Here is a 15,180-nt window from a genome sequence, read left to right as displayed (position 1 = left end):
GCGGGGCGGGTGGCAGCGCTGCGCAGGCGCCCAAGGCGGTGGCGGCTCCGGCCCCGTTCCCGGCATTCGGCCCCGTTCCCGTTCCCGATCAGGGCTGGTGCAGCAGCCTCGCAATGCCCCCGTGCCCTGCGCTGCTCCCCGGCTCCGGTAAACAGGGGCGAACGGGGCCTGGGGAGCCACGGTCCCGATGAAAGCAGAGGTACTCGAGAAGGACGCTGTAACTCTTCTCTCTGCCCCATGGCAAACCTGGAGCAAAGACGTCTTCTTTCCTCTATGCAGTGAGGAGTTTAGCGCTGCAAGTCCCTCATTGTGTAGTGCAGGCCAGCGAGGTTTTTTCTTGGTGATTTTTTTTTAATAATTAAAAAGTGTACATTGTTCAAATAATACACAGAGGCTGCTTAGGACATGAAGGAGCTTGAGCTAACACCATAGCGATGTAGTGTTTGTGCTTCCAGACGGCATCTCTCCCGTCTCCGAGTTTAGCCAGTGAAGCTGCTTTTAACGCTCAGTATAAACCTAACCCTGGGGTAAGTAACACCTATGTTCATGGAATGGTGCTCCAGTTAACTGACTACAGTTAATGTTTTGACTACGGCAACTTTTGCTTTTTATCACTCTTTAAACTTCTTCGGCTAACCTTGTTCTCAGATCAAACAGAATTCTGTCCACAGATACTAACCTGAAGAAGATAACTTGGAGATCTGAATCTAAAATAACATTTTTTGTTCACATCTGAAAGCTTTAAGAAAGTAAATATCGGCAAATTAAAGAGCAGTAGCACTTCCTGGAGTTTACTGGAGCTACATCTGGCAATGCCTACAGACTGAAGGTAATTAAATTTAACTGCCTTACGAGTGACATTTTCTCAATCAGCCTTTTATAACACAGTTAATTAGATTAGAGACTGAAAATAATGGAAACCCTTTATTTTAACAGCAAGATGCTTGGCCTCTAGATCAGACAGAATAAAGACAAATGCAGAAAAAGATGCTCTGCCCCAAAGTGGCAAGAAAAAACCTAAACAGATCTTGTCAAAGTTCAAGAACTTGTTTTTTATGTGTTCAGTACAATAAAAACATGAAATCCTTCCCTTAAACTTACCAAGCTGCCTGCAGACACCAAATAATAGTAAGCTCTGCTTCTAAATCACTTAACACAATCCACGAAAAATCATACCTGTATGCATACATCCTACGTACAAGCATACATGCTGCATTTCAAATGGTAAGAATGAAATAGCAGTGAAAAATTAATGAGGTACTGTTTATTCACCCAAAAATTAACTGTCTTCAAAACATCTTTCTGGTCTTTATTTATTGTATTGCCGTAAAAATGCACTTTTAACTCCTGAATTACTCATTTCTAGACCTTTTGGCTAAGGAGGTAATAAATCTTAACACTGGTAAAAACAAATGCAGCATACACCACAGGAATTTTCTACTGTGTGATTAAATGGAGTATTTTCTTTTCTTGTTTTCCTTCCTTTGTTTACTGATCATTTATCTTGCACTGCAGCTTGCTTTGCAAGATGACACAAACAATGTTGTACTTAGCTTTGCTCTTCTAAAAAGTGGGGAATAAAAGAGTTGCAGCTAGCACAAAGCTTGCAGCAGGTCAGTTCAGATGACCCAAATGTACTGGTCTGGGGGACTACCTGGAAAGTACCACAACCAGCACTGACTTGTGTTCTTAAATGCTGCCTCTGTCTCTTGAGACCACATCAAGAACTGTGGTTATCTGAACACCACACCTGCTCAGGGCTAGGCAAATAAAACTGGCTTGGAAACAAGGTTGTTTCATGGTTACAGAGTAAGTTTTCCGTCAATGTCAAATCTCTCAGCTCTGCTGCAAATCCTGGTGATTGCCAGTATAACATGAATTCTTTTAACAAAGTAGTAGCAATGCCTAGGTTTACAGGAACAGAAATTTTAGTTTGTATCAAGGATTCAAACACAACACAAGGAATTAATTTACATACACAACATGGAAACAGAGGTTCAGATACTATGTCATTTTATGCAGTGATCTCCCAATATCTCCCAATTTCCCACTGGAAACTTTTTTAAAATAACAGTACCCAACCTACTGCCTTCAGGGAACAAGAGACTGACAGTTAAAGGAATATTAAGACCTCAGTTTTTACCTCTCATTCTGCAAGCAGCATAATTCTCTTTGAAGCAGCTGCAGGATACCTGCATGAAGGAGAGGTCATTAAAGGAAGATGAAGCCCTCATTCAAACAGAAGAATGGTGAGATGGTGAGTAGCAGCACTTTATAGCTGCTACTGCATCAGATGACACTGACTTATTTATACACAAGTCTCTGTTTAGGTCTAGGAAAGAGAAGGCAGAAAACTGCAGTAGGGAGAACATGCCATGCAACACATGCACAGTCATCCAAAATATCCCAGCCTGCATGTGTTCAGAGAGCAACTGCAAGTGACCATAGAGTGCGTAAATAAATGTGAACTTCATATGCTTCAAGGACATGTTGTGGTCATTATGCCTCTCACTACTGTGAGACAGCACATTCCTTTGGGACTTTGGCATATCAAACAGCCCTCACAAAAGCTACAGTACTGAGAGGGCTACCAGACCACATATGGGACAGGCAATAAAAATTAAGGAAAAGAGAATGAATTTAATGTTCTCTTAATTTGCCCTGTTTCTCAATATACTTACACACAAACATCACATGATTTCCTGCACCATCCATTTTCCTCAAAGAAAAGACCTAATTCAAGCTGCCTTAAATAGATAACATCTACTGTTAACCAACCCCCCCCCCCCAAAAAAAAGTGGCTGCTTCAGTCATGGTACTTCTGCTTTTCTGATCACAAAAGCATGCTTTACACATTCAGATTTCCAGAGACAGAAGGCAAGACAGATATTTTTCAATAGCAATACAACTAAATACTTGTTTACTAAGAAGAGTTTGAATTCTTTTGTGAATCAAGGAATATTTTGTAACTTTAGCTCCCTTAAACAGCTATTCAGAGTTTAACCAGTAGCCAAATTCAATAATACTGTTAAATAAAACAGTTGAGATACCAGACCATAATTTAAACATTGAAATCTTACTTGCAACATCATAATATGAAACTAAGAATAAAAATAGGCATTGCTATAGTGAGTATGTATTAAAAATACTTTTGTGTCATAAGGACTTGCCTAACACAACTCTAATAAAATACTCTACAGTGTATATGTTGCTGAACTGTAGATACTCATTTGAGCATCTTGTAAGTTATAGGGAACCCTCCACCCACACATATTACAAAGACATTATACAACATTCCATATCAAATGCAAAGTAACTTCATTATAAATTATTATTGCTGTATTAATTTCAAAAGTACAAAATTATTAATTATATACAAAAAGCCTCTCCAGAATTTTGGTAATTAGCAGAACATTTCAGCTTCTTTAATTGCTTTCATTAGAGTAATTTTTTCATTTTATTAACACCAGATACAATAACACAATGCTAAAAATAAACATGCATTATACAACAAATTTATATTTGTCAAAAAATGTTCATTACAATTAGTGTACAATTAGTGAATGCACATGTAACTCTTTTTCCCCACCTTTAGTGAATTATTTTTTAAAACAGAGAAAAGGGAAGGAAGAAGAAAACAAACAATGCAATTCAGCACCAGTAGAAAGTCAGACCTTGAACATTTCTGTATATCAAAAACATTTTATCTGTGTCACTAGACAGGTAAAGTTTACAATATTATCTCATTTGAAGATGTATTGATTTATATTTACAATACTTTATAGTCAATAAAACATTCTAACAATATTTAAAAATTGCTTAAATTCGTAAAAGTATTGCAGAAATTTATAACATTTACTTATTTTAAGTATATACAAGGAAGTCCACATAAAATTGTCCATGTTCATCTGACGAACTGACAGAGTAAGGAACCATCTTAATACAGTTTGCAAAACCCCAATTATTTGAAGGCAGCTATCACTGAACATTCAAAAATCCTTAGTTGCCATTTGATTCTGAAAACAAAAGTTCCAGTAATAAAATTTGAGTATGTAAACTAACATGTTTTTGAGATCAGCAGAAAATATATTCCCACAGGCATAACATATTTAACAATGACAGTAATGATTTTGTAGAAAACTGCTAAGCTGTAGCAGATATAATAATTTTCAAATATCCAGTATTTTAGCAGCTCGTGTTTCCAGTTAAACTTCCTACAGTGCTAAAATACGACAAGTGAAGACGTAAGACATTGTTAGAATTTTAAAATCCAATTTATTTTTGGCATCTAAAGCCTCTTGTAAAATGTAGCCAAGTAACATCGACTTCTGTTGTCTGAAAGCCAATAACCAACCAAAGTACACACTGTGCTTTAATCTCCAAATAATTAGGTACCCAAAATTAAGAAAAAGTAATAGAAAAGTAAAAAGAACAAAATAAAAAAATATTGCACAGTCACATTACCTAGAAAGTAAAGTTGATGTTAAAAAGCCCTAAGTGTGGATGATATAAATTATCTTCCATATAAAAAGTATAAATATCTCTTAAAATACAGCTGCAGCTATACTTAAACACCACACATTATCTGAATTCATCTGTTAATGAGGTAATAACCAAGTCTCTGACAATGCTTTTCTTTACTGAAAATATTTTAGGGCAGCAACAAGAAAGAATTTTTCTAAAAATATTTCTGAATCAAGAACAGCAATGTGTGCAGCTCTCCCTATGAGAGAATCTGCTGTATTGGGTAATGCATTAATTACATTATAACGAACCAAATTACATTCCTTATTTTGAAGAACTGGCAGAAGCAGGTTCTGGATCATTTCAGCATAAATTGGTCCTGTAGAGAAAAAAAAAAAGTTGCACTGTGTGAACTGCCAGAAAGAAACACAATTCTTTGACCTTGAACTCAAAATGAACACATTCCAGAGTAAAAGAAGTAATTAAATGTGTTATACTGTGGTTCCATTAAGATAGAACATAAAGAAAGTTTAATTTTCCTCTAGAAACGTTGGAAAAGTAATTTGAAGTTATGCATTTTGGTATTTGTACATTTATTAATTTATTACATCATGTAAAAGTTACTTGTCAATATATAAAGCTGGAATGCAATTGTGCTAGGATATCTCAACTGTAAGTACAACTGACCCTAACTGATTGTGGAAAAATTACCTTTCCTTTCAGTGCTATTATCAAGCTACAGCCCGGGGCTTGATGCTACAATTTGATATCCTCAAAAATCAAAATTATTTGTCCTCCCTGTTTATGGAATAGTGCATCAAGGGCTGTGTCTATCTCACCCTAACTTTAGCGAAGTCATTAAACTAGAAACCTGTTCAGTGTCATCTCCATCTGCACATAACAGAACAGGACAGATACAGAAAGCAAGTCAGCCTCCACATAGATTTTCTCTCTCTACTACAACTACAAAATAAGCCCAGAGCTTCTAAACACATAAGAGAGGTGCCTCAGTTAAGCAGTCAAAATTAAATGGGAGTAGATTAATACATGTGAGGTTTTTAACCTGAGCAGTTTGTTCCTTTTGCAGGATATTTATTACCTGATTGTTTATCCTTTAAAGCTGTTTTACACATCTCAATGCGAGCAGAGTGATAAGGAACATAGCGATCCTGCAGAGATCCTACTAATACAATGTTTTTGAAGTAATGAAGGCCTACAAGAAAAAAGGTATCACTTATAGCAAAGCCTTTGATCTATTAATACAGAATAATTAAACATTTTACAACTGATATTTTGCACTAATTTATTACAGGATCTTGCACAAAAAGGGAGAAAAACCAATTACAACAGGTAGAGCTACAAAGTAAGATGTTTGTTAGCAACCTTTCCTTGTACATATTTAATACACATGGCCATGGCTCAGTTGTAGAGTTTCCCATTAAACTGAGTATGGTTCAAACCTTCATCTTGTTTCTTAGGAATACAGTGGCTGGTTTCTGGCCATACAGAAGAGAGTAAAGCCTCCACATCGATTAAAGAAACCTAAAGATGGATGGTGCCTTGTCTTCACTGATGTTAGACAATAGCTGCATTAGAATTCATGCCTAGCACCAACATATACATGATATAGCCCACCTAGTGCAGGTGCCTCTATAAGGCACTGTCTCACTGTAAGGTTTAACCAGCTCAAGCACAGGTGCAGAATGCACCCAATACAACCCCAAAATATAACTAAACCTTTACAACCAAACCCAGACTTCCTACTTCTTGGACAAACATGCTAATAGTAGAACAATGCAAAGGTAGGAATCTCCAGTAATAACAGTTACAGCCCTTAAGGACATTTAATTGTTACATTTGCTCTAGAAAGCCTGCATTACATTTCTGGTGCTGTCCATCTGCTTTAGGCCAAACATAATGGAGCACTTTAAGAAAACAGTTTGCCTTAGAACAGATCCTTCTGAGTATCAGATTTTAGACCTAAGTACCAGCAATCTTTCATTATGAAAAAGTGATCAAAATCTTCAGCAGGAGCAGAGGAAGTATATAGGGTATTTAATAAGATAAGTGAGTTTTACTGTTTATCTATTCTTCATCCATTTTGGGGTTACGCAACAGGATGAAGTGTTTAGCATATATGTTCTTTGGCAGATTTGAAATCTAGAATCACAAACCACCATACAACAATGTAGCTGAGACCTTGACCCTCAAAACACCACCTGCTGGATCCACAGCAAGTTTTAGATTTTGCCACCTTAGGGATTTTCCCAGATGCAAAGCCAATGTCCAAAGAAGACACCACATCAAGCAGTAATAGATGTTTCTTCATCTTAGACCCCTATTCTCCTATACAATTACAAAAATCAACAGAAGTTGCAAAATCATAGCCATACTTCTCAAGAGTGTTGTCAAGTGACTGGGGTTAAGTGACTTGTGGAAATACTTATGTTTAGAATCCCTGTTGAGACCAGTACACACATTTCCTGTATTGAGAATCTGAAAAGAGGAATTGTGCAGGTTGGGGAATTCCAAATGCCTCTCACCTTGTGTCTGAGAGTCAAGCACAGCCAATGCTTTGTGCCCACTGAGTGAACACCAAGATGGCAGGACAGAAGCAAGCCTTGTACAGATCTCAAAAGTTAAAGGCACCAACACCTGCATTGTATGTACAGTATCCTAACTCTACCCTCAAAGGAAAACTTCCTTCCTTCCCTATGAGGGAAGCATAAAACTTACTTTCTCCTTATCTAAAATTAGGGATTTTCCACATCTCTTTGTCCTGTCTCCCCCAGCCTTTCCTTCTCCCTTACACCAACCTCACTGAAGGACCTGGAAACAAGATGGTGTATGAGGCTGTGGCCCAAAATACAGCTCTTTCCATCTCTTTGGTAAGAAAGAAAAAAGCAGAAACTGAGCCTGAAGACTTTTATATTCTTTCTACCATTTATGGGGAACAAAGTCTGAAATGCACATTATGACCCTTGAGATGATGCTATCTATCATATAAAGGTCTGTCATCAGAAAATATGTCACATTTCTACAACAAACAATAGTACTCAAACAACAGTGTCTCTAGTCATATTGAAATATATATACATAAAAACTATGGAACATGAATTTTTTAAAGCCAACTTTAAACCAGATTAATTGATCTGATTATCTATTAACAGGGTCCCACAGTCTTACTCGCCCAGAGTCTAACTTCTCACGTAAATTCTGTTTATATTCAAACATTTCTTTTCAAAAGACAGCAAATCGAGATTGAGTTCCCCTTTAAATACCAGTTCAACTTTAAATATTACCCTATCATCAACAAAATCACTTTGTGATAGTAGATTTTGAAGAGAAAGGTAAAAAAACCCCAAGTTTCTCTAAAATCAAAATTTGATCAATATTCTTTTCTTACCTATGATTTTTCTTGCTCCTTCCTTAGTATTTTCTGCTTCTTCCAAGTCCTGTACATTTTATATTCAAGCACCTCAAGAGCTATGTGTCTTTTCCTGCCCATATCTTTGTACTTCATTGTTTTAAACAAAATTACTGCTGTGACAACCTAGAAATACTTTAATGTAGGAATGTACCCGGATTTTTCACAAAACAGCACAAACATCTCTGGCTCCACAGCTGCTTGACTGACACATTCAGAAATACCTGTCAGATGAATCCTCAATGATTTTATAATGCTTAATGGAAACTATCCCGCTATTGGCACATTATTCACTGGCAAAATGCATTCTTGGCCAGCAGTTGAAATAAGGATATTCAATCCAGAGAAAACTGTATGAATGATACAGTATGAATAATCTAATCTGGGATTTAGCTATTATTTTAAGTACAACTTCTCCATCCTTTATGAAAATGAGTTTTTGTTTTCCTTGACCATCTTAAGGAGGCAGTAAAAGACTACTTAGCAAAAACTCTAAAGCAGAATTTTAGCTTTATAGTACATATAAGAAAGGCAGATACAGAAACACGTAATCCTAAATGTGTATGAATGCACTTGACTTGCCACACAGTGGCTCAAAGATAGAGATTAAAAAAAAGCCATTGTTACTGTTGGGATAGTGACTGCACTCAAAATCTGCTCATTAGTTAGGAAGGAAAGTCTCAAAGTAATATCCTACCTCTGCAACAAAAAAATGCTTTACTGTTTACTTTACTTGAAGAATACAGGATAAAGTAACTCTTTAATATTAAAACAGAAACAATTTTGAAAATAAGTTCTTTTTCTTTTTAGGTTTCCTATTCATATTTATACACAGTTGTGTTTAAGAGATAGGAAGAATTAACAAAGCTTACCTGCTTTTTTACTAAGTTTATATAAGAATGTCTGTCGTGGATCTGAATGGTCTCGACATGTCAGTTGCAATAAAGAACCAGACTTCTTCCATTTCTGCATAAACCACAGTCCTGCATTGTTAGGTACAACATGAGTATAGATCCACAATAAAATATGAAAACTAATTAAACGTAATTATAATATGTAAAGTTTGTAACAGTCTCTCAGATTTTAATTTTACTTTTCATGTAAGTGTTGTGAAGCTCAGAAACAGTTTAAATTTTCATTTTCTTTCCTGTCTATACAATGAAGCATAAAGGCCTTTATTTCCACTAATGTACATGCCTGCTCACAAAAAATAACTTCCAGAAAGTGTAAATACAATAATGTTAGCCAGAATATACACATTCTATTTCAATAATTTATATAATATTAGAACATTTTGATGTTCAAAAAACAACAGGCATTACTTTTCCAATTTCTAAACTGAAGTAATTAAGTGTAACTTGAAAAAAGGAAGCAGAATTATCTCACAGGAATACCACAGTAGAATGTTTTCTATGGTGCTATACTCTCCTTTTTAGCAAAAAATAGTAATAGGTGACCAACTGATTTTTCAGAAAGTCTTGCCGCCTTCGCCATGCACATCTGCAGAAATACACTGCAGGTTGTTAGGTGTTTTTGAGAGAAAAGAGGCATCAATAGCTTGGAATTATTTTAATCTATCTTATCTAATTGTTTAGCAGATTAAGTATATTCAAGTTCAATTTATAATAAATTGAGCTCAACAGATTAAAACTGGAGTTTATTTATGCTGTAACAGAAAATTTGAACCAAACATACTGGAAAATATGCCAATCAGCTCTTGCACATCCTTTTATTGATGTTTATTTTAATAACCCTTCCCTCTGCTTATGATGGTGAAATATACAGTTTCTCAAAATCACATTAATGCAGAAATATGCACCCTGCATGAAATTGCTAAGTGCATTTCAAAGACAAGATCTCCCCTAAACTAATACTACTGAAAAATACACTTCACCTGTATTAACAAGAGCGCTGCTGTTGTAGAGGGTACCAAGATGTGGTCCAGACAGAGACAGGAAGGTATGAAGTTTGTTGAGGTAATACTTAAATCGATGTCTTGTGAGCACTGAACGGATTATTAAATTACCCAGTGAGTGTCCAATAAAGCTGTTAATAAAGCAAAAGAAATAAAACATGGAATTTTATGGCAGGATTTTTTTTTTCTTTCAACAGAGAAAAAGAAAACAGGTGTCATGAAATGCTAAAAGAGCATGGAAAGAAATTAATGAAAAGTTTCCATTCAGACCTGTATTTTGTGTTGTACAGGAGGCATAACTTGTCCCTATCTCTCAAGCTGCACAAACTCATTACAAACATGTTCTGAACTCCTCCAGAACTATTTTATACAGCATTTTTGAAAAGCTAACAAAACCAAACTATCTTTCCACCAGTATCTACCACCCAAACCCAAGATGATTTCTGGGTTCATTTTTCCCTTAACACCAAGTATTAAGAAAATATTTTATGAGCCATGCATGACTGAAAACGTCATTACTTTGGCAGGTGATGGCACTCAATATGATAAATGTATGGGCATTCCTGAAACAATCTAATGGAGACGGATTCCAAAAGTAGTCCTAATAGGGGGAACACCATTACTTAACTGAACCTGATTATTTTAAAAACAGAAGCAAGATCTCAGATCTGCTTAGCAGATTGACCAAAAGAAGTGATCATCAGCTTGAGCAAGCAATTGAAGAATATGTCTCTGTCAGGACAATACTACTTTTAGATGTTTCCCTGGTTAAGCAACTTAAGGGAAAGACAGATGGGACTCTAGCTACTTATATCCAAGGATTACTTAACATGAGATGCTTACTGTCATACACACAAGTCTATATAAAGCACTTCTTTAAAATGGACACTATGAAATTAAGCAATTCTGGTTATTAGGCTTACAGATCCCTGCTGAGGTAAGGACCTGGCACTGACTTAAAAGAGTATATGGTAGGGGCCAGACTCACAGAGTCAGAAGGAAAAAGTGCCTTCCTGCATTACAGATGCAACCCCAGGATATGGTGAAAACAGAAAACCATCCAAAATGATGTATAGTAGAACTGTCATTGCTCGGTCACATATGTGCTACAGTATTATACCTCTAGGATCATCCTTCCTGTTTGCTCTGTATCACTGTACTCATCAACAGAACTGGCTGAAAGAAAGCTTCCTGTAACATCTGTGTAAAACACAGTGCTAAAAGATTATATGACTGTTTGAATGCTTCCCAAGCAATAATCACTGCCTGAGGAAACACCAATTTAAAGGTAAAATTAAAATATTAAACAATTGGTTATGGAATGGCAGAACCACCCTGAACTCCTAAAATCCAAAATAATGATGCATTTCTATGACAGAAAAAGGTTTTTTGTTCATTATTACTATGTAGTTTAAGCATGCATGCATATTCTTCTCAGTTGCTTTAACTGTTAGATTTCCAATATTATTTGTATGAAAAATTCTTTGCCTGAGCTTGCTAGATTTGCCTAATTTTGAAATGAAAGATATGTATCTTCTGTGGTGTCAGCACAACAGCAGTGCATTTGCAAAACGGAACGCTGAGCTGCTCTCTTGAATACTAAAATTTAAAACCATTCCCTTGGAGGACATCATAAAAATTTACACAAGAACAACAAAACCACAGATTTCTTTAAGAACAAGTAAATGCCCACAGAAACCAAATTCATCCTGAAGATGATCTGCATGATGTAACTGCTTATCAGTAAAACAGATTGTTTTCTAAAGAAGATCTGAGTATTAGCATCTGAAGATCTGATACTCTCTTGACAGTTCTCCTACAGTACAACAGTATTTACTAAAAGTCATAAAGGGATGAGAAACCCTTATATTGTACCATAACAAAGGGCATTTTCTGTGAAAAAAGCTACAATCCATCTATCAATTCTATTGTCTCTAAGAGTATGGGCATACCTAACCAAAACTTCAGAAACATGAAAGATCGATTTTGAGGAAAACTGGGAGCTCACAATCAGCTATGTGAATGTACCTCAAAGAGTAAACACTTGTAGTTAATGTGAAAAGCCACAGAAATACAAGAAAGGTTACAGTAATACATTGTGGTCCAATTCAGATGCTTAGGTGAGCATATAATGAGCTTTAAATATGTTTTTTAATAGAGAAAGGTTTAAAAGTTTTCTCAAATCAAAAAGGGGAGGAAAAGGAAAATCCTTCAAATAGGGTCTTGAAAGTGTAAAACAGGAATGTAATCCTTCCTGCTCATGGGATGCTCTGCAAAAGCCCTGAACACTAGGTGGCAATATTACAATCCTCTGAATAGATCATTAACACTGATGGTAACAAAATTACGGTTTTTATACATGCTTTATGACACAAGTCTATCCATTCAGATCATACTGAAAAATCAGTCACAGCAAAACCTCATTATTCTGTGCCAATACACAAAAATCCTGTTCAACTATAAAAATCCATAGAAGAAAGAAAAATCAATCAAGATTCATAATCAGGTGCTGAAACAACAAACAGATGTTTTAATATATGCATAGCATTGAAAAGTTTTTTTCTTTTTTTTCTTTTTTTTTTAATGAGTCAATGTTACTTAGGGAAGAAGATAAGCTGATTAATCTACCTGAGGTCAAAGTCCAGTACAAGTCATCAGAAATTTATGTAAGACTTGGTATGTACAAAATGGTTTCTGAAACTACACTGTAAGAGCAGGCAGTTTATACCCCAGCTGCCTGGTTACCTGAGAGGGCTTTTATCCTCACAAATACTCAAAACTCGAATGGGTTTGACTGGGCAATTTAACACACTTCAAAGTTGTATTAACTTTTGATGGTGGCATTGGTATGACTGGTCCAAGTGACCTACAGATGTCCCCTAAAGCCTCCTGTGATTCTTTACTAAACAGTTCTTTTATAAGGCAAATTGCATTTGTTTTGAATCAAACTTCCAGCTCATGCTTGCTGCATGCTTGTTGTGAGCAAAAGATTTTTTTCAGAGGAGAACAAATGTGTTAGATAGTGAATTGCTGCAATAATTACTATTAGCTATGCAAGTATCAAAAATGTTTACTTGAAGCTGACACTATTCCTGTGGTACAGGGAGTATCTTTTCTAAGTACAGGAATGTAGCACGGTAAGTAGGATTTTGCCATTACTTGAGAGCATAAGATTATATTTATCTGAATAAAGGGCAGAATCTCAGAACATCTCTGGACTTATCTTGACCTGAACTGATTTTGATGTGACAACAGTTATCTGCCAGTGAAGTACCAGGTCAGGTCTAAAGTTGTTTTAGTTTCACTGCAGTTTCTATTAATAACAAGTAGTTATTCTGTGTAGCCTGAACTATGTATCACCAGAATAAAGTGTGGTGTGGAAGACTGTAGTACAGGTATCATATGGCAGAGGCCCTCCCTCAATGGTCACTGCAGGAGCACAGTTGTGTAACTCAGGAGAAAAAGCCAGCATTAGGGATAACAGAGAATGTGAAGGAAAAAAAAGTAGGGAACAAAAGAAAGAGCATATGTGCCAACTGGAAATACAGAAATATTAAATTAGTCTATCCAGACCTGAGGCCAAGGAAGCTGGAACTCCCACCATGTACATCACTGTCCTTATACTGAAGCCCTGGGATGCTGATGTCTTACTGCTTAAGCAAGACAGAATCCAACCATCTTCGGATGTTGGCGTTTTTTTGCCATATAAAATCATAGATCTGCAGACTGATGTCTATTTTGACTGGGTTATGGAGCAGCACTTGTAGAAAGAGCACTTCCTTCAGGAGATGGAGAGATTTTATGAGGAGAAACCAGCATCATTCAGGACACCACAGATGATTACTACAAAGGCTGCTTTCTACAGTGACATAACCAAAATGAGGCAGGAAAGCATTGGCTTCTTCAGCAGAGGATTTCTCAGCAGTACTTTCCTAGGCTTTCTGGGTCATCCCTTCAAGGCCTTGCATAGAGGCACATGCCTTTGTAACAGTTCTCTCATGTAGCTACCAAAGAACAGCTACAGGATTTGTTGGCAGATTTAAGTTTCTCATAAGAAAAGCTTAAGTTGAGAAATGAAAACTTCTGCTTCAGTAGGGTCCAAGACAAGTACACACTGGAAAAAGGAAACTAAAATAAAAATGTGTAGATTTTTTTTCTTCCAAGTGACAAATAACAAATAAAAGTGAAAAATATTTACAAATCAGAAGTCTTATGAGAGAAACAAACCAAAAGCAAACAAGAGTTCAGGTCTCAGCTATAAACAATGAGAAGATAAGTGGGTGGGTTTGCTCATTAGAGTCTTTAGACAACAGCATGGGAGAGAAGATGCTGGGGTATGCTGGTGGGTTACAGAACTCTTCTCTCCCATACCAAGGGTGCTACCATGTAGTCTGTGAAACAAAAATATGATCGCACACAAAAATATGATCACACTGTGCTTTTTAAATTTTTACCTCAACAGTTTAGACAAAATTAAGTATGTCAAATCTTGCCTATCTCAAAGCAGAGACATTTGTTGAAGTAGTGAGATTATGTTTCAATGTTTTAGATGTTTCCTTCAGCTGAACAAGGCCTGGCATGCACATGTGAATGCAGAAACTTATCAGAAACACATGTGACTAGCAAATCAGAAAACCTTCTGGATGTGTAATTTGAGGATGCCTAAACAAATGGATGAAATCAGGCTTGAATTAGCTCCTTTCATCTATTGATAAGCTAACTCCAGCAACACTACTGAGTTAGTAAGGTAGTCAGCCCAAATAGTGCACCTTACTTTGAGAAAATAAATGCAATGGGCATTCCCTGGAAGTAAATGTAAAAGAAAACAGGAATGCATAGACTGTGGTAAGCCCTCTAATAAGATGTAAAACATGCTCTTTAGCATATGAAATCAGATAACGAAATATGTTTTCATGCAGCTGCCATTCAACGTCACAAGTAAGATGATAGTGCCCTGTAGGAGTGACAATACAGTCTGCCATGTCATACTTGATTAAAGGACTATAAAATCAGAAAGAAGGTAACTTCGTCCTGGCATAGTGGTATTTACAGGTTCCTTTGACATTCTCAGAATACTATCTATCTGTTCTTCTGCAGAACTCTATTATGTAGAATTTGTGGAAGCACAGGACAGCAATTCCTTAAATGTCATGCTTAACCTCCGCCCTAAAACCACCAACAGATGAGCTTACAACATTGTTCAGTCTTCTTTCATCTGGCAATTCCCTCTCTCTCCACTGTCCTCCTTTCCCCTACTCCTCCCCGTCCCAAATTGCTTTTTCCCATCTCTCTTTTGGCCTGCTCCTGAGCATCACAGTTTAAAACAACCCAGGGCTCTAGTTTTAAGTTTATTTCTGTAAATAGTATAGAACAG

At 36.4% G+C, this 15,180-nt stretch overlaps 1 protein-coding gene across 5 annotated transcripts in view; it reads right to left on the bottom strand.

Annotated features, from left to right (window-relative positions):
* Nucleotides 1–4,637: 4,637 nt before the first annotated feature.
* The window catches only part of FAM135A (family with sequence similarity 135 member A), a 60,002-nt gene continuing 49,459 nt past the window's right edge, over nt 4,638–15,180 (bottom strand). For all 5 annotated transcript variants that reach the window (XM_062488570.1, XM_062488572.1, XM_062488573.1 and 2 more), the window contains 4 exons: nt 9,786–9,937; nt 8,764–8,874; nt 5,564–5,677; nt 4,638–4,843 (listed from right to left, as the gene is read on the bottom strand). In XM_062488570.1, coding sequence (XP_062344554.1) covers nt 4,638–4,843; nt 5,564–5,677; nt 8,764–8,874; nt 9,786–9,937 — 583 coding nt within the window. The remainder of the gene's footprint in view (nt 4,844–5,563; nt 5,678–8,763; nt 8,875–9,785; nt 9,938–15,180) is intronic.

This window comes from Cinclus cinclus, chromosome 3 (genome assembly GCF_963662255.1).
Source record: "Cinclus cinclus chromosome 3, bCinCin1.1, whole genome shotgun sequence".
NCBI lineage: Eukaryota > Metazoa > Chordata > Aves > Passeriformes > Cinclidae > Cinclus > Cinclus cinclus.
This window is presented reverse-complemented; position numbering and strand designations above follow the sequence as displayed.